At 39.6% G+C, this 20,808-nt stretch overlaps 1 protein-coding gene across 1 annotated transcript; it reads right to left on the reverse strand.

The window, feature by feature from the left end:
• Positions 1-1,998: 1,998 nt before the first annotated feature.
• LOC127161234 (uncharacterized) lies at positions 1,999-19,965 on the reverse strand. The gene is made up of 8 exons (XM_051103877.1): positions 19,874-19,965; positions 19,175-19,483; positions 17,790-17,906; positions 14,539-14,847; positions 13,265-13,381; positions 3,071-3,388; positions 2,486-2,899; positions 1,999-2,364 (listed from the first exon to the last, which is right to left on the reverse strand). Exons 1-8 carry the CDS (start codon positions 19,911-19,913, stop codon positions 2,153-2,155), a joined length of 1,836 nt encoding a protein of 611 aa, XP_050959834.1. The 5' UTR covers positions 19,914-19,965; the 3' UTR covers positions 1,999-2,152.
• Positions 19,966-20,808: the final 843 nt, after the last annotated feature.

Genomic DNA, 20,808 nt, shown 5'->3' on the forward strand with positions numbered 1-20,808 from the left:
AACCAATGTGCATGAGAAACATGTTGGGCAATCAATATATTGAAAGAGTATTAAATAGGTCCTATTATGCTCTAGGTTCTTGAACGTTACACTTTACACTCACATGTATCAAAATGTTAGTCGGACACTAACAGCTAACAGTTGAGGTAAAGTTAGCTTTGGCTACACTCAGTTCTATTCAGTAAACACAAGCGTCTGTGATGGCTCTTAACTTCCAGGGTCAGACGTTGCTAAGATACTGATGCTTGTTTACAACAACGAACAAGCTGAGCAGAACTGTGGAACATGCATGGGAAACTTACGCGCAGTCAGTTATGACTTATCACGTACCACTTCTTTCACAAATCAGAACAGCACATTCACTTCACAGGTCATGGCAAATTACTAGTTAGCGAAGCTAGAATTACACCATTAATTTGCTATTCAATTGCATAATCTTCATGATTACAATGATATGCGATAATTACAAGAAGGCCTTAATTCGAAGAAATGAGGAACATGCTTTGCCATGCATATTATTTAATGCTGCTAATCTTCGCCCAAGATCAGATTAATTTATTCATTTATGGAGGCTGCTAATCTGAGATTTCTTTGTCAGAGAAGACTTGCACATGTAAAAGTGGGGGTTTCTTTGCCCAAATTTAGATTACTTTGTTCTGGTACCATTTATATGGGTTGCTAATAGATTTTTTCGTCAGAGAAGGCTTACACTCTACTAACAACAGAAATTAGGATTTCTTCACTAATATCAGGTTAGTTTCTTATTGTATGATTTAAAGATGTGTTATAGCATTGAACAAGTTCCTATTGCTCGTGGTAGGGCACATTCAAGCTATAATCTATCTGACTTTATCAGAAGCTGCATGTGTAAGACGCTAATAAAATTTATGAGACAAACACACAAGTCTGATATTGAATCTGCTTGCAAATAATGTTTAAACGATTGCCACTGTTCTCCACCATACTGTTGCAAATTAGCTCAAAAGGGAAATGTATATAAATAATTACAATTAATCATGATCAGCTGCCAGTAGTTTTTTTTTTTTTTTTGATAACCGAAATAGAGTAATTAATTAAACACACTTCAAAGACAAGACAACAAAGAAATAGTCAACATATTAAAAGATTAGTACAGCACTGACTAGTACAGACTTCGGAAGAATCACACTTCACATATTAACAGCATGAAAGAAAAACAACATATCACATATACAGCACAAGGGCAGCACGAAAGAAAACAAAATATAAAAATAAATCAGATCAAATAAATGAATAGGACTGAAGGTGGCCAGCAGAGTGAAACACAAGAAAAGTGAAAATGAAAGTGAAAGTATAGTGGTGTGTGGCCAAGTATGGTGACCAATAGTTGGAATTTGTACTCTGCATTTAACCCAACCACGTGCACACACACAGGAGCAGTTGGGGGTTTTGTGCCTTGCTCAAGGAAGCACTGGTTATTCCTAAGTAGAAAACAAAAGAAAAACAAAAACACTACATTCCCTTTGTAAACAATTATTTGTTCAAAAATGCACATTCATTCACAGCTGTGTTTCAATGGAGAAGCGTCTCAGCTGTGGCTTTGTTTCAGACTACTTCCATTAACAAAATTGAGCAAAATCAGGTAGTGTTAGTCAGAAAATGTAATTTAAGGCACTTAATATAATAGAATTTGCGCGGTCTTTAAGAGTTTGAAATAGATGTTGCTCAATAGGGACATTAAAATATACACATCATAACTTTGAGAAATAATGCTGACTAATTACATATGGTACGGATTTAAAGACATCAAGCTTTATTTCAAGATTTGAATTTCAATACAACATAGTAACATAGTAACAGAGGCTTGTATTGTATTATTTATTGTATATTCGAATCAATTTCAGATACTAATACCAGATATATGCTCATGTTTAATATTTCCTGCATAATTCCTTATGTAAAATATATATATATATATATATATATATATATACATACATATATATATATATATGTTTTGTGTTGGATCAGTTAACTGTGTCAGCATGTGCGCAGCTTACACAGCCACCTGAACGATTACGAAACATCGCTTACCCTGCTCGAAAAGACGATAAACATTGCAGATAACATTTTTAAGTAAAAATGAGTTTACATACACATGTACTAACAGCCTTCAGTCTCTTGTTCTCATTTCAAACTGACTCCATTCACCACTGATAGAACTTCCGATATCACGCTTTGAGGAAGAGGAATGTAGAAAGTCAGCTCTTCTGGATTTGATGTCATAAATCAAAACAATGACAGCAGCCGCAGCAGCCATGCCCATTAGAGCAGTGACGACCAATCGGACCACAGCTTCAACAGAATCATAATAGTGGACAGAGTCTGAAGAATAAAAACATCAAACTGGAATGTTAAATATCTGTGTTTTATTTTATGATTTAGATGTTGTTTTATTCTTAAAATGTTATATTGGAATGTAAACGTTATATCAGCGCTGCCATACCTGAACATGTGCGACAGAGTTCAGTGATGTTGTGATGTTGATTCTTGTTGCTGATGTAATTGGGATGAGATCCCCATAATGTTGAAGCACCAATGTTTAACTCACCGTAGACAGTGAGAATAAAACTCTTTATCATACGGTTGGTCTGTCGCTGATAAACTCCAACATGTTCAGTTGTTGTGTTTGTGATGGTCAGAGATCCAGTTTGATTGTCCAGCTTCAGTCTGTCTCTGAATCTCCCATCAAGAACATCATCATATACAGTCATGCTGTCAGCCTCTGCATTGAATTCAGCTATTAAAGTGTTTTCATTTCCAAACCTCCAAAGAATCAAATCATCATCCATTATTTCAGTAAGATCAAAGTTTAAAGTGACTAAATCTCCTTCCAGCACTGACACTGACTTCACTCCACCTGTAACACCAGGCACACCAACAGAAACAGGGTTTGTCACAGATTAAGACTTTTATGATTGTTTGATGGTTTACTTGAAATCCATAATATAATAAAACACTAGATGGCATGTGGATTGATAGTTAAATTATTGTGGTGATTAAAAACAGGCATAACAAATATTTAACCTACCAAAGATGTTGAGAAGGAAAATCATCCTGATATGATTGATCTCTAGTAGATAAACTCCAGCATGTTCAGTTGTGGTGTTTGTGATGGTCAGAGATCCAGTTTGATTGTCCAGCTTCAGTCTGTCTCTGAATCTCCCATCATCATTATCATCATTATATGTAGTGATGTTGTCAGTCATTACATTGATTTCAGCTATTAAAGTGCTTTCAGTACCAAACCTCCACTTAATGAGTTCATTATCTATCATCTCAGTAAGATCAGAGTTTAGAGTGACTGAATCTCCCTCCATCACTGACACTGACTTGAGCAATTTACCTCCTGTACACCCAAGAAACAAACAGAAACACAGTTTGTCACAGATTAAGTTCAGATGCAAAACCAGATAAAAGCCATCTCAGTCAAAAATGAGATAATGATACTAAAGTAAATGGCAACACAGTCCAATCAGCCCATTAAGTATTTTTGAAACTATACATGAGCCTGATAAAAATGCATTTTTGAAAGTATCTGATGGCTTTAGCTGGTTTTGCAAAAAAAATACATAACACAAAAAAAAATATATATATATATATATTGAAATCAATGTGCCTACTTATACTACTATACCTGAAAGTATGTACTCGTTTGGTTATGAAAAAGTACACATTTTTTGAGACTGCGGTAAAAAATTAGGCAAGCTTTGGGTCTACCTACTATCATGTTATATAATTGCATCTTTAACGGTTCGCTCTGTTACATAGTTACATGCATCATGTCACTGTAAACTGGCCTGTCAGTCATCTTGTCACAATTAACATCCTCCACATTTAATTTCATTTAACTTCCTACCATAATGGAGAGAAAAAGAGTAGCATGTTGATCTGCCAGCCATGGGTCTTCAATATTGATAACTCTCCTCATATTTTCTGCATAATGATTCATTTAAAAGTTAATGTCAAGTCACCTTTATTTATAAAATGCTTTTAATACAGGTTGTATCAAAGCAGCTTTACAGTATTAAACAGAAAAATAGTGTCAATAATGCAAAAAGACAACAGTTAATGCTCAGTTTTCAGTTAAAGTCAGTTAATTCATGATTCAGTGGTGTCATCATCCAGCTCAGTTCAGTTCAAATAGTGTCTGTGCATTCAAGTTGACGATAACACTGGAAATGAAGTGTCCCCAACTAAGCAAGCCAGAGGCGACAGCGGCAAGGAACCAAAATTCATCGGTGACAAAAAAAAAAAAAAAAAAAAAAACCTTGGTAGAAACCAGGCTCAGTCTGGGGGGCAGATGAAACCAGTTTTCATCTGGCCTGGTGAAACCAGCAGTTCAATACAGGCTACAGCAAAGTCAGGTTGTGCAGAGGACTCATCAGGTTCCCGTGGTCTTGTGCTGTTGGCCATCTAGATGACAAGGTCTTTGGTGGAGATCTGTCTCTGGGGCGCATCTAGTTGTCCTGGTCTCTGCTGACATTCAGGGCTGTAGAGGTCATCTCTAGGTGCTGATCTAGCATCTGGTCTGGATACAGACTGGATCCGGATGACTGCATTAATGGCCAAACTTACGTTTTTTTAAATGGTTTTAAACATTGTTGCTTGAAAATGTAAAGGATATTTGGTAACACTTTACAATACAGCTATACAAATATACATTAATTCATGCTTAACTAATGCAGAGATAAACAAGAGTTAAAATATAACTCATGAAGAACCAAACCATTTATTAATAATTACTGCATTAGCAACAAATTAACATTCTATATGATTCATAGATTAAATAATCAATAAATTGTTAATAGTTAAATGTGTCATAATGTTGTCACACCCCTGGACTGTTTGTTTTGGTTTCTCCCTCATGTGCCCATATATGGTTGTTCCTGTCCTCTTGTGTCATTATTAATCAGTATCACCTGTCTGTCTCTCATTAATTACCCTTTATTAGTTGTGTTCAGTCCTCAGTTTGGCATCCAGTCTCATCTAAGTGTATGTGTGTGGTGCCTTCCTGTTGTGGATTTATATTAAAGACTTTTTATTTGACCTTCATCTGCGTGCTGCTTTCATTCCACACACGTTACGTGACAGAAGACCGGACCAAATACAAGTAAAATGGTGTGTTTCCCCGCATTTTTTTTTTTTTAGTTTCTGTCAGTTTTTGTTTTTGTGTTTTATGGATTACTCTGCCATCCTCGACCTTGCAGGGGGATCACTCTCTTGAGGACCACACTAAAGACTTTGTGTACCTTGCCAACCTTACACATTACCCGGACAGCTGCCTCTGCTCGTTCTTCCAAGCTGGACTTAACACCGCCACATGAGCGCAGCTGTCCAGAGAGGGTCCTCGAGAGAGCCTCGCCACTTTCATCGAGTGGGTGATGGTGTCTTGCAAATCACCCCTGACTGCAGACTATGCGGATGTCGACACCTGCCCCACTCCTGACCCAGAGCCCAGCCAACCATCACCCCAGATTGCGGAGCATGAGCCCGAGGCCACCACGGACGGAGAGCCAAAGCCCAGCGCGACCAACGAGCCACCGCCAAGTGGAGCGACAGAGCTGGTCCGAGAGCCGGCTACAACGCACAAGATGGAGAAATTTACAGTGGAGCATGTGGACGCTGAGGAGTGCCCTGCCCACTGCACCTCTGCTGAGGGTGAGCAAGCGCAGGACTGTGGGGACATCAGTTATGTTGAGGATATATAACGCATTGGCGTTTTAGTCTGTATGTAAATATGTGATGTTGTGGATTCTGTCTGTTTTCTGTTTTTTTTTTTTTTTTTTTTAATTAGATGTTTTATTGTTATTTGTGCGGTGGGCTTGCCACGGGTCTGCCAGTATCTATCGGCGTCATAGCTGGAGGATCCCTTGTTTCCACCTCCAGCCTCCGAGTCCTGGACTCTGCCTCGGCCCCCAGCTCCCTCATCTCCACCGTCGCCCGTCAGCCCACCAGCTTCACAGGGCTCCCTTGTCCCTCTGGCTCCGCCTTGGTCGGTCGTCGACCCGTCAACGCCTTAGGATTCCACTCCTCTGGCTGCGCCTTGTTGTTCCATCCCACCGGCTCCGTTGGGCTCCTCCCTCCCTCAAGCTCCACCTCAGTCCTCTGTCACTTCGGCTCTGCCACGGACCTCCGGATCTCCGCCTCGGTCACCTGAGCCTTGGGTTCCACCCTGGCCCTCTGGTTCCTTCGTGTCACCCTGGCTCGTCGGCTCTCCACCTCGGGCTCCACCACCACCTGCTCTTCCGCCCTCGGTCACTACCCTGGAGTCGTCGGCCCTTCCTCCACCATGGCTCCTCCCTCCATCGGCTCCACCTTGAACTCTGTTTGTTGTTGTCCTCCTCCCGGCAGTCCATCTTCCACCTGCATTGACTTCATGTTGCCATCCTACATCCACTCTGTTATCCACCTCCTAGTACCCTCCATCCGTCCCTTTGTTCTCCACGGCGGAGGCCGGGCCTTCCGGGAGGGAGGGCGATATGTCATACCCCTGGACTGTTCAGTTTGGTTTCTCCCTCATGTGCCCATATATAGTTGTTCCTGTTCCTGTCCTCGTGTCATTATTAGTTAATCAGTATCACCTATCTGTCTGTCGTTAACTACCCTTTATTAGTTGTGTTCAGTCCTCAGTTTGGCATCCGGTCTCATCCATGTGTGTGTTTTGCCCTCCTGTTGTGGATTTACCTGTGGATTTTATATTAAAGATCTTTGATCTTTAACTGCATGCTGCGTTCATTCCACACGTTACGTGACAAATGTATTAAGTCCCTAATAACTTATTTTATAAACTAATAGTGTAAATTCACATGTTAATTACCACAATGGGTTGAAGCCATGCATTTCAACTTCCAGTTGTCTGCTTTAATTAATCATTAGCTAATTATTTGCAACAAAATTATCAGTTTTGGGGGTAACGCATTACAAGTAATGTGAGTTACGTAATCAGATTACTTTCAAGTAACTAGTGAAGTAATGCATTACTTTTTAATTTACATTAAATAATATAATATCTTATATTAAATAAAATATCTGAGTTACTTTTTCAAATAAGTAATGCCAGTTACTCTTTTTCCTATTTAATGATTGAAAACTCTCCTGTCACCATGTTGAGAAAAAAATAAAATAAAATAAATAGATTCAGTTTTTAAAAAAAAAAAAATAAAACAGTTAAATGCAACTCAGAATATGATGCAAACAATACTTCAGTATGTTAAATAATACAAATATTGCTTATGTATTTAATCCCGCTTTTTTAACCAATGTCTTTGCCGCTGACCTTCGATGATCCAATTCAATGATATTATTAAGCAAAAATTACTCATGGTGAACATTTCCTCTTTTTTTTATTGCTGAAGAGTGTTGAACTTTCATTTCTTCATTCTACTGTACAGACGTAAATGTACTTTTCCTTCATCCTGAGGCTTTTGGTGTGAAAAGGCTTTTACATTTGCCAAAAATATAACTTTTTATATTAAAACAAACAAGCATGCCCTGCCCCAATTTAGAAAGTAACGCAAAAGTAATGTAATGCATTACTTTCCATAAAGTTTCTAACCTTCAGGCGGCGTTCGCTTATCAAAGCGAAATACTGAAAAGCTACCAGGAACAACTCAATAAACTCCAGTCCGTCAACGAACATCTAACGCAGTACATCTGATCGCTACCTCCTCCCATGTCTAGGACGGTAAGCTTCGCTCTCCCTGACAAATTCGACGGTACTGCTGAGTTATGTAAGGGGTTCATTCGTCAAGTGAAATTGTACTTTGATCACCAGAGAGATAAATTTGAAACCGAAGAAACAAAGTGTGCATTCTGATGACACTCCTGACGGGCAGAGCCATCGATTGGGCTTCAGCAGTGTGGGATTCTGATGTACGATTCAAATGTTCCATTGATTATTTTCTAGACCAACTGAAGTGTTTGAATATCCGGCGGGGGGCAGGGATATTTCAACGCAGATAATCAAACTTCAACAAGGGGATTGCACAGCTGCTGAATATGCCATAGAGTTCAGAACCCTGGCTGCCCAGAGTGGATGGAATGATGTTTCGCTAACAGCTATGTTTTACCACAGTCTAAATCCTGCCCTACAAACGGAACTGGCCTGTCGTAAGGAGGATTTATCATTTTCTAACTTTGTCTCACTCACGGTAAAGATAGACAACCTCATGAGACAACACACCAAGCCAAAGCCTGAGAGAAATCATCCCCGCAAACTCCCCACAACCACAGCACTCTTACCTTCTCCACCGGAGGAACCTATGCAATTTCACATCTCCAGATTGTCAGCAGAGGAGAAGGAGAGACGTTGCGCTCACAACCTGTGCTATTATTGTGGAGGAACGGGCCATCGGAGTCTTGGATGTCCCCAGAAACATCAAACCAACCCCAGGGTAAATATTAATCATTTTGCCCTTCTCAATAACCGATAATTAAATAAAAAATAATTCTTTCACTCTACCTATTATCTTGGAAAATGATACTCTGTCTCTCGAATTAACCACCATGATAGATTCGGGAGCAGCGCTGAATATCATCAACAGTGCTGTGGTGGAAAAATACCAGATCCCCGTTCAACCTTGTATACCTCCCATAAAAATCAAAACCATCGATGACGCCCTCATCGGGGATGGAATCACTCATCAGATGAAAACACTCACACTCAAGGTCGGCCTGCTGCACCACAAATCAATTACCTTCTACGTTGTCGACTTTCCCAAGCACGAGGCTATACTAGGATTTCCCTGGCTCTCGATTCACAACACGGACATCTCCTGGTATCATGGTGAGCTGACACATTGGTCTACTTTCTGCCAAGAGAACTGTTTCTCAGTCAAACCCCAACCCTGTTACACCAAGACTGTTGAAAGTCCCATCACCCACAAGACCGTTACCTTCCCATCCTGCTATAACGACTTATTGGAAGTGTTTAGCAAGACCAAGGCCACACAGCTTCCACCACACTGTCCCTGGGATTGTGCTATTGATCTCCTTCCTAATGCCATGCCTCCCAAAAGTAAAGTTTATCCCCTTTCACAGAAAGAAACTCAAGCCATGGATGAATATATCAATGAGGGCCTAGACTCCGGGTTTATCCAACCTTCTACTTCCCCTGCTGCTGCAGCTTCTTCTTTGTTGAAAAGAAGGACGGAGGACTGAGACCCTGCATCGATTATAGAGGTCTGAATAATGTCACTGTCAAATTTTGTTATCCCCTTCCTTTAGTACCTTCTGCCTTAGAACAGTTACGTGAAGCCACCATATACACCAAACTTGACCTGAGAAGTGCCTATAACCTGATCCGAATTTATGAAGGAGATGAATGGAAAACCACCTTCCTCACCACTAGGGGGCACTATGAGTACCGGGTGATGCCCTATGGGATGGCCAACTCCCCAGCAGTGTTTCAATCCTTCATCAATGAAATCTTCAAGGACCTTCTCAACAAATTTGTCATCGCCTACATTGACAATATTCTGGTCTATTCTGAAACAAAAGAAGAACATGTTGACCATGTGCGAACAGTCCTATCAAGGCTCCTCCAGAATCAATTGTATGTGAAGGCAGAGAAATATGAGTTCCACGTTCACCAAACCTCATTCCTAGGTTACCATATCAGCCATCAAGGGGTCAAGATGGACAGTTCAAAGATCCAGGCAGTCACAGAATGGCCACAACCAACCACTGTCAAAGAGTTGCAATGTTTCCTGGGTTTTGCAAACTTCTACCGGAGGTTCATTCATAATTACAGCATGGTTGCAGCCCCATTAACCTCACTCTTAAAAGGTAAACCATCCAAACTAGCATGGACGGAAATGGCCAGCCAAGGTTTTGCCTCCCTCAAGGAGAGATTCACCTCGGCCCCCATCCTGAAACATCCCGATCCCAACCTACCCTTCATAGTGGAAGTGGACGCTTCAGACTGCGGGATAGGAGCAGTTCTGTCCCTAAGACACGGTCAGCCAGGCAAATTGTTCCCATGTGCATTCTTCTTCATTCTCTCAATGAAAGGCAATTGAAGAATGGTGACACTGGCTTGAGGGTGCAACTCATCCATTTCAAGTTATCACTGACCATAAGAACCTGGAATATATCAAGGGAGCGAAGCGTTCTAAACCCAAGGCAGGCTCACTGGGCACTTTTCTTCCATTGTTTCCAGTTCACAGTCACCTACAGACCAGGCAGTAAGAATAGTAAAGCTGATGCTCTCTCACGACGGCATGATCCTCGCCTCGAGCAACAACCTCCTAAACCCATACTTCCACCTACTGTCATCCTTGCCCCCATCTCCTGGGATATCATGGAAGAGATTCAGCATGAGCAGCAACGCAAACCACCACCCACCACTGTCCCCCAAACAAGCACTTTGTACCTAGCAACCTACGGAATCGTGTGATGCAGTGGGTCCACTCTTTCCTGAGTGCGGGACATCCGGGTATCTCTCGAACCCTCCAGCTAACCCAAAACACATTCTGGTGGCCCTTCATTAACAAAGATGTGACATCATTTGTGAAATCATGCTCTCTCTGTGCTCAGTCCAAGACCCCCAAAGAACTACCCTCCGGCCTTCTCCAACCACTTCCCATCCCACAACGCCCATGGTCACATCTATCCATTGATTTCATCACCGACCTACCGCCCTCCAACGAATTCACAACTATACTGGTAACCATTGATCGCTTCTCCAAGTCTTGTCACCTCATACCCCTGAAAGGCCTGCCCTCCGCCATGGAAACCGCTCTCGCCCTGTTCCACAACGTATTTCGCATTTATGGCCTCCCAGAGAATATAGTGAGTGATAGAGGCACTCGGTTCACCTCTCAAGTTTGGAGGGCATTCTGTAAGCAGCTGGACATCAGTGTGAGTCTGACCTCAGGATATCACCCTCAGGCCAATGGTCAGGTGGAACGATTAACCCAAGAGATTGGGCGTTATCTGAGGACATACTGTAACCGTGAACAACATAGATGGTCAGAATTCCTCCCATGGGCCGAATACACCCAAAACTCGTTAACCTGCTCCTTCTGCTGCTTCTACTTCCAATTCCTGTTTGGCACTACTTAAGCGATCACCATGTGCTTCCCCATTGCGAAGTATTGCCAGTTTCACCTGCCTTACCGAGCGTTTACTATTACTCTGTCTGATTATATCACTGTTTTACTTTTTTGTTAAGGGTGTTTGATCTTCTTTGCATGTTCACTTTGCAAAGACTGGCTCGGTACTTCTGCAGCAATGTAGGAAGATTTTGAAATGATTTTTGAAGTTGAGGGAGAAAATACGATTGGAGTTTTTTGACATACCCTAACTGTCTTGAACCAGAATACACAGAGTTCAGGCAGAACAAGGCAAGACAAGCATGTGAGATTAAAAAGTATTTAAATTGTTTTTGTTTTTTTTAAATAAAAATAACCGATCGTTTCACTAGATAAAAACCCTTCTTCCTCGCCTAGGATAATTTACAACCGCTTTTAGGATTGTTTGAAGCTGCATTTAAACCGCATTTTGGAAGTTCAAAATTGGGGCACCTATTTTCCTCAAAAAACATAATTTATTTACAACTGAAGAAAGAATGAGCATCTTGGACATGAGCATCTTGGATGACAAGGGGATAAGTACATTATATGTGAATCTTTGTTTTGGAAGTGGACTTCTCCTTTAACTCGTGATTATCTGTGCATTAATTAAGCATTAAAGAATGAGCATCTTGGACATGAGCATCTTGGATGACAAGGGGATAAGTACATTATATGTGAATCTTTGTTTTGGAAGTGGACTTCTCCTTTAACTCGTGATTATCTGTGCATTAATTAAACATGACTTAATGCACAGATAATCATGAGTTAAAGGAGATGTACACTTTGTCCAAAACAAAGATTCATTAAGCATAATTTAATGCATATTTGTGTACCTGTATTGTAAACTGTTACCGGAAATTTTAAATGTAATCATTTTCACATTAATCCTAAAATCAGTTGATCATCAAGACTAACATTTCCCTTTGTCCTACAGGCCTGACCTTTAAGTGTGTTTTAGAGAACAGAAATGTTCTAATCTTGAGTAGTGTTGCAATAGTGAACACATAAAGACAAAGACAAGGCAGCTAGACATCTGTCTGAAAATAATCATAACCACATGATCTTGTTATTTGGGGAACAAGATGAAATAATCAGTAACTGAGATGGATTGCTGACTTTACATTTAATTTTTGCTATGCACATTTGCTATATAAACTCATGTATTCTTTTTGTTGGGGGGATTCTCTGTGATTGGAATGAAATCCTCCCGGCTGTGAATAAAGCATATTCCAAGCATTGTCTGGAGTCTGTCTGATTATTGCTGAGCAGAAGGTATTAGTCAAACATTAGAGAGCTTAATCAAAAGTCATAATGTTTATAAGGGGAAAGACACCATCCAACTCAGAGCGAGACAAAATCATCTCATTCTAAGGGGTTGTTCCTTTAAATGCAAATGAGCTCTGCTCACCCCGCCCCTCTCTTCTCTCTGTAGAAAGACGGTCTTGTTTACATTAGCCGCATTTAGCCACGTTTAGCCCCTAAACTTCCTAACTACCACGTTATAAGGAAAGGTGATCGCAAAGATTAATAAAAAACGCTTATACTCACTTCTGCTGTAAGTGAAGCTGGATCATGAATGATTCGTGTGAACATAGATGGATATATGTAGATCAGGAAGCACATTCCATTCACAAACAAATGTAATCTACTGCATCTTCAGCAGCTCAGATGTTGGGAGTAAATGACGACCACTATGTTCATTATTACATCCAGCAACACAACACCTCAATCGCTCAATCGGAGATATTCTTGTCTAACTTACATCCCTGCTCTGGCATCAAAACATGGAAAGTTACTGGACTGTGACAGCTGGTCTAAAGTGAGAGCTCATGTCAATCAACTATCGTGGAAGCGGCCTCTGTTGGTTTGACGGCACACCGACAGGCATTTGAGAATGGCTTGATTTGAAAAAAGGGATATTATTTTTACAGATTAATTAAAAACCACTGCATAGATTTTTATCATTATAGGGTAGATTTGTGCATACACTGCCAACACACATTAATGTTTAAACAACATGAAAAAGTGAACTTAACATCCGATGACCCCTTTAAGCAATACATTTGGATGTAGACATGTGTCACCCCATCCCATCATCCAGTGATTAATCAATATAGTACATTGTCTCAATATCAGTGGTGACATACCTGAACATGTTTGACAGAGTTCATTGATGTTGAGAGGTTGAGTCTGGTTGCTGATGGGAATGGGATGAGAACCTGATGATAGTGAAGAGTTACAGATGACAGGAACAGGTAGACGAGCTGAAAACATGAGAGAATAGAGATTCACTTATACTTACATACGATAAACAAAGTAAAGATTATTTGGCATGCTGTCCAAAGAGAGGGCTCTGAGCTCGGAATTTTGGCCTGAACCCAGAGTACCCCACCCTACAGGCTAGGATAGGAATAGTTGTAAGTGCGAAGATGGGGTGGTGGAGGGATGCTGGAAAACTGTGTTGGAACAATTATAGGTCTGTTGTGTATATATCAGTGGTTTTCCATCCTGGTTCTGGGGGGCCCCTTCTCTGCACATTTTGCATGTCTCCCTTATTTAACACATCTGATTGAGATCATCAGCTTGTTAGTTCAGGTCATGGATCTCTCTCCTCAGGTGTGTTAAATAAGGGAGACATGCAAAATGTGCAAAAAAAAAAAAAAAACTGAGAGAAACCAAGACGGGTCCAAAGCAGAGCATTTAAATAGGGCTGTCAATTTAATACATTAAAGCTAGTGTATGCATTTTTTTTTTTTTTTTTTTTTTAATATACTTCCTTCCAGATCCCCCATACGGGAACCCAGAGATCTCCATATAGAGATCTAGAAGGAGTACCCAATGATGGGAAGGAGCAAGCAAGGCACCATAAAGCTGAGTTCACATAAATGTTAATCTCAGTATATTGAATTTTACTGGCACATAACTGCATTTTTGGACTACATCACGTAGTGAGCTGTTGTTTGTCAACAGTCAGCTGTATGAAATGTAAGATGACTCACAGGTCTGCAGCGGGACCAGTGTGTTAACTTCATTAAAATATTTCAATATTAAGTGTTACAATATCGATATCCATTTATTATCATTAGTTCTGCAACGATAAATCAAAACATTATTTTTCTAAAGCTATTTTTCTGTAATGCCTTTTGAATACTTTCCCGTTTAACAGAATAATGACTGTAAATAATCTTTTGGGGGTATTTTCTCAGCCAAAACTGATGTAAGATTAAATAATTAACTAGTACATCATGCATTTAAGTAGTTGACAGCCTACTTTTAAAAACAATCTGATATAGAAAGTTGAATACAAATCTGTATTTAATTTTCTGAACAAAACATTTAAATGATTCGGTACTTCTTTAGATTTACATAAAAGCTATAAAGCAATAATGCAAAACACATTCATATTCAAAATAAATCTCACCCTGGACATTGACAATGTAGACTTTTATCATACGGTTGGTCTGTACCCTATAACGCCCAGCATCTTCAGTTCTGATGTTTTTGATGGTTAGACATCTAGTTCGACGATTCACCTTCAGTCTGCCCCTGGATCTCCCAGCATAATTATAATTTACAGTGACTCTGCCAGCTATTACGTTGATTCCAACTAATAAGGTGTTTTTATTCCCAAATCTCCACTGAATCAGATCATTATCCATCATTTCACTATGAGGGGTGTGTAGAGTGACTGAATCTCCCTCCATCACTGACTTCACTGCATCTGCATCACCTTGAAATCAAACAGAAACATGCTTATAACTTTTAAATAACTTTATTGTAATATTGTAAGAAATGACAGACTGCCTCAACCCAGATTCCAGCTCTAAGACAGGTGCTAGAACAAGCTGATTTCTGAAAATGACTCAATTATTATACAGAAGAACAGAGTCAACCAATATGATGTTTCTGAATAAAACTTCCTGATGCAGGAAATTAATTTGAAGTGAGCTTCCCATTGATCGGTAACCACTGATCGCTTCTCCAAGTCTTGTCACCTCATACCCCTGAAAGGCCTACCCTCCGCCATGGAAACCGCTCTCGCTCTGTTCCACAACGTATTTCGCATTTATGGCCTCCCAGAGGATATAGTCAGTGATAGAGGCACTCAGTTCACCTCTCAAGTTTGGAGGGCATTCTGTAAGCAGCTGGACATCAGTGTGAGTCTGACCTCAGGATATCACCCTCAGGTCAACGGTCAGGTGGAACGATTAACCCAAGAGATTGGGCGTTATCTGAGGACGTACTGTAACCGTGAACAACATAGATGGTCAGAATTCCTCCCATGGGCCGAATACACCCAAAACTCGTTAACCTGCTCCTTCTGCTGCTTCTACTTCCAATTCCTGTTTGGCACTACTTAAGCGATCACCATGTGCTTCCCCATTGCGAAGTATTGCCAGTTTCACCTGCCTTACCGAGCGTTTACTATTACTCTGTCTGATTACCTGTTGCCGTCTTGCCTTGTTCTGGATTTCGAGTTTACGGATTACCCCTGTTTGGATTGTTTGCCTGTGTAGACTGCTTTCAAGGTTTGACCCTGTATCTGCCTCTTGACTATCGCTCTCTGGATTACCCCTATTGCTACGTTTGCTGTATTGGACTGTTTACTCGATATTTGACCCACTTCCTGCTTAAACTCTCTGCTGCTTGGATTACGGTTGTGTTGTGTATGCTATTGGACTGCCTTTCCGATATTGACCCTCTGCCTGTTTTTCTGTACTCTGCTTCCTGTAATAAACAACCGCATATGGATTCTACATCTGCCTCAGCGTCCTCGTTACAATGGTTTATTTCTCCATGAATTATACATTAAAGGAGAAGTCCACTTCCAAAACAAAGATTCACTATAATGACCCCCTTGTTACTATAATAACCCTCTTGTCATCCGAGATGTTCATGTCTTTCTTTTTTTCAGTCGTAGAGAAGATAATGTTTTTGAGGAAAACATTTCAGCATTTTTCTCCATATAATGGACTGCTATGGTGCCCCAATTTTGAACTTCCAAAATGCAGTTCAAATGCATCCCAGCTGAGAAAGAAGGGTCTTATCTAGTGTAACGATCTGTTATTTTCATTAAAATAATACAATTTATATACTTTTTAATGTCAAATACTCGTCTTGTCTTACTCTGCCTGGACTGTTTTTAAAAACCCTTCTTCCTCGCCTAGGATAATTTACAACCGCTTTTAGGATTGTTTGAAGCTGCATTTAAACCGCATTTTGGAAGTTCAAAATCGGGGCACCTATTTTCCTCAAAAAACATAATTTATTTACAACTGAAGAAAGAAAGACATGAGCATCTTGGATGACAAGGGGATAAGTACATTATATGTGAATCTTTGTTTTGGAAGTGGACTTCTCCTTTAACTCGTGATTATCTGTGCATTAATTAAGCATGAATTAATGCACAGATAATCATGAGTTAAAGGAGACGTACACTTCCAAAACAAAGATTCATTATGCATGAATTAATGCATATTTGTGCACCTGTATTGTAAACTGTTACCGGAAAGTTTAAATGTAATCATTTTCACATTAATCCTAAAATCAGTTGATCATCAAGACTAACATTTCCCTTTGTCCTACAGGCCTGACCTTTAAGTGTGTTTTAGAGAACAGAAATGTTCTAATCTTGAGTAGTGTTGCAATAGTGAACACATAAAGACAAAGACAAGGCAGCTAGACATCTGTCTGAAAGTAATCATAACCACATGATCTTGTTATTTGGGGAACAAGATGAAATAATCGGTAACAGAGACGGGTTGCTGACTTTACATTTAATTTTTGCTATGCACATTTGCTATATAAACTCATGTATTCTTTTTGTTGGGGGGATTCTCTGTGATTGGAATGAAATCCTCCTGGCTGTGATTAAAGCATATTCCAAGCATTGCCTGGAGTCTCTCTGGTTATTGCTGAGCAGAAGGTATTAGTCAAACATTAGAGAGCTAAATCAAAAGTCATAATGTTTATAACGGGAAAGACACCATCCAACTCAGAGCGAGACTCTCTTAGGCACTGGGTAGCTGTAATCATGCAAAATCATCTCATTCTAAGGGGTTGTTCCTTTAAATGCAAATGAGCTCTGCTCACCCCGCCCCTCTCTTCTCTCTGTAGAAAGACGGTCTTGTTTACATTAGCCGCATTTAGCCGCGTTTAGCCCCTAAACTTCCTAACTACCACGCTATAAGGAAAGGTGATCGCAAAGATTAATAAAAAAACACTTATACTCACTTCTGCTGTAAGTGAAGCTGGATCATGAATGATTCGTGCGAACATATACGGATATATGTAGATCAGGAAGCGCATTCCATTCACAAACAAATGTAATCTACTGCATCTTCAGAAGCTCAGATGTTGGGAGTAAATGACGACCACTATGTTCATTATTACATCCAGCAACACAACACCTCAATCGCTCCTTTTTTTTTGAAAAAAGGGATATTATTTTTACAGATTAATTAAAAACCACTGCATGGATTTTTATCATTATAGGGTAGATTTGTGCATACACTGCCAACACACATTAATGTTTAAACAACATGAAAAAGTGAACTTAACATCCGATGACCCCTTTAAGCAATACATTTGGATGTAGACGTGTGTCACCCCATCCCATCATCCAGTGATTAATCAATATAGTACATTGTCTCAATATCAGTGGTGACATACCTGAACATGTTTGACAGAGTTCATTGATGTTGAGAGGTTGAGTCTGGTTGCTGATGGGAATGGGATGAGAACCTGATGATAGTGAAGAGTTACAGATGACAGGAACAGGTAGACGAGCTGAAAACATGAGAGAATAGAGATTCACTTACACTTACATATGATAAACAGAGTAAAGACTATTTGGCATGCTGTCCAAAGAGAGGGCTCTGAGCTCGGAATTTTGGCCTGAACCCAGAGTACCCCACCCTACAGGCTAGGATAGGAATAGTTGTAAGTGCGGAGATGGGGTGGTGGAGGGATGCTGGAAAACTGTGTTGGAACAATTATAGGTCTGTTGTGTATATATCAGTGGTTTTCCATCCTGGTCCTGGGGGGGCCCTTCTCTGCACGTTTTGCATGTCTCCCTTATTTAACACATCTGATTGAGATCATCAGCTTGTTAGTTCAGGTCATGGATCTCTCTCCTCAGGTGTGTTAAATAAGGGAGACATGCAAAATGTGCAGAGCAGGAGTACCCCAGGACTAGGAATAAGAACCACTGATGTATACACAGCAAACCTTTGTTAATAAAATATCATTAAATGAGGATGAATGAAGATATTCAAGCAGAAGAGAAAAAAAAAAAACATTGAGAGGAACCAAGACTGGTCCAAAGCAGAGAATTTGAATAGGGCTGTCAATTTAACACATTAAAGCTAGTGTATGCATTTATTTATTTATTTTTATTTATTTTTACTTCCTTCCAGATCCCCCATACGGGAACCCAGAGATCTCCATACAGAGATCTAGAAGGAGTACCCAATGATGGGAAGGAGCAAGCAAGGCACCATAAAGCTGAGTTCACATAAATGTTAATCTCAGTATATTGAATTTTACTGGCACATAACTGCATTTTTGGACTACATCACGTAGTGAGCTGTTGTTTGTCAACAGTCAGCTGTATGAAATGTAAGATGACTCACAGGTCTGCAGCGGGACCAGTGTGTTAACTTCATTAAAATATTTCAATATTAAATGTTACAGTATCAATATCCATTTATTATCATTAGTTCTGCAATGATAAATCAAAACATTATTTTTCTAAAGCTATTTTTCTGTAATGCCTTTTGAATGCTTTCCTGTTTAACACAATAATGACTGTAAATAATCTTTTGGGGGTATTTTCTCAGACAAAACTGATGTAAGATTAAATAATTAACTAGTACATCATGCATTTAAGTAGTTGACAGCCCTACTTTTAAAATCAATCTGATATAGAGAGTTAAATACAAATCTGTATTTAATTTTCTGAACAAAACATTTAAATGATTCGGTACTTCTTTAGATTTACATAAAAGCTATAAAGCAATAATGCAAAACACATTCATATTCAAAATAAATCTCACCCTGGACATTGACAATGTAGACTTTTATTATACGGTTGGTCTGTACTCTATAATGCCCAGCATCTTCAGTTCTGATGTGTTTGATGGTTAGACATCTAGTTCGACGATTCACCTTCAGTCTGCCCCTGGATCTCCCAGCATAATTATAATTTACAGTGACCCTGCCGGCTATTACGTTGATTTCAACTAATAAGGTGTTTTTATTCCCAAATCTCCACTGAATCAGATCATTATCCATCATTTCACTATGAGGAGTGTGTAGCGTGACTGAATCTCCCTCCATCACTGACTTCACTGCATCTGCATCACCTTGAAATCAAACAGAAACATGCTTATAACTTTTAAATAACTTTATTGTAATATTGTAAGAAATGACAGACTGCCTCAACCCAGATTCCAGCTCTAAGACAGGTGCTAGAACAAGCTGATTTCTGAAAATGACTCCATTATTATACAGAAGAACAGAGTCAACCAATATGATGTTTCTGAATAAAACTTCCTGATGCAGGAAATTAATTTGAAGTGAGCTTCCCACAATATTATACACAGAAAACACTTTCACTTCAGATGACAATCACATCACGAAGGCAAACTAAAGCTGCTGCTGTTTGACCTAGAGTGTTTTCATAAGGACATTTAGAAATAAACACACTGAATCTGAAAAAAGAACTAAAGCCATACAAACACATTTCAACTCACCAACCAGACACCACAAACAGAACCAAAATCTGAGAAACATCTTGGTTTCAGTCCACAAAGATGGTTGAAAATGACAGATGAGCTGATGTGAGGCTGAGCTGTGGTAAAGTGATGTGAAACTCACTGTCAGCTAAAATAACTGCACATCTTTAAGTGTCATACTGTCATTGTCACTTTCAGTTCCACTAACTAAGCCTGATAGCAAACAAACTCTTTCAAAAGTGATTCCCACATTTATATGAAGGATTCAGGATATATGTCACTCCTAAAACTACTGTTGTATAGGGTTTTTGGCCATTAGTCCTGTTAGCAGCATGTAAAGCAAAACTTTTTTTCAAATTCTAAATTGATTATAGTCTAGAAAACGAGCAAATAGCGCTTTCATATAGTCACTAAAAAGCTGTGACTCACTTAAATTTATCGAGGTTCAATTGTAATCAGCTGCAAATATAATATCTTATTTGCATTGTATGTATGTGTGGCATTTAGCATTGAGTGAATTCTCACTGTCTCACCCTGTATCTATTTATATATTTCTTTATATCTTAATATTATTAATCTTTTATTAACCATTCGCACACACAAGCATTATGTGACTCTCCTCCTGACTGCAGATGCAGGTTTACAAGCCACTTTTCCCAATTTTTTTCAGTCAATTTCTTGCCTTTTCCTCATTATCTAACAGCAGATGTTCATACACGATATGAAATAAAATTTCTCGATTTGACCGATTTCCATAAACAACTGAAAACATAGTCATTTTGAGATTCTGCTATTGATTCCTATAGATAAAAATCACTTCCTGCCCTCCAGCTGCATTTTGCGCATCCTCAGAATCATGTGATTGCAAACAGCCTATTTCCTGTAGATCAGTGATGTCATTTTTAACAGAAATAAACTGATTCATAAGGTTAAAGGGGTCATCGGATGCCCAT

Source organism: Labeo rohita, unplaced genomic scaffold (assembly GCF_022985175.1).
Source record: "Labeo rohita strain BAU-BD-2019 unplaced genomic scaffold, IGBB_LRoh.1.0 scaffold_598, whole genome shotgun sequence".
Taxonomy (NCBI): domain Eukaryota; kingdom Metazoa; phylum Chordata; class Actinopteri; order Cypriniformes; family Cyprinidae; genus Labeo; species Labeo rohita.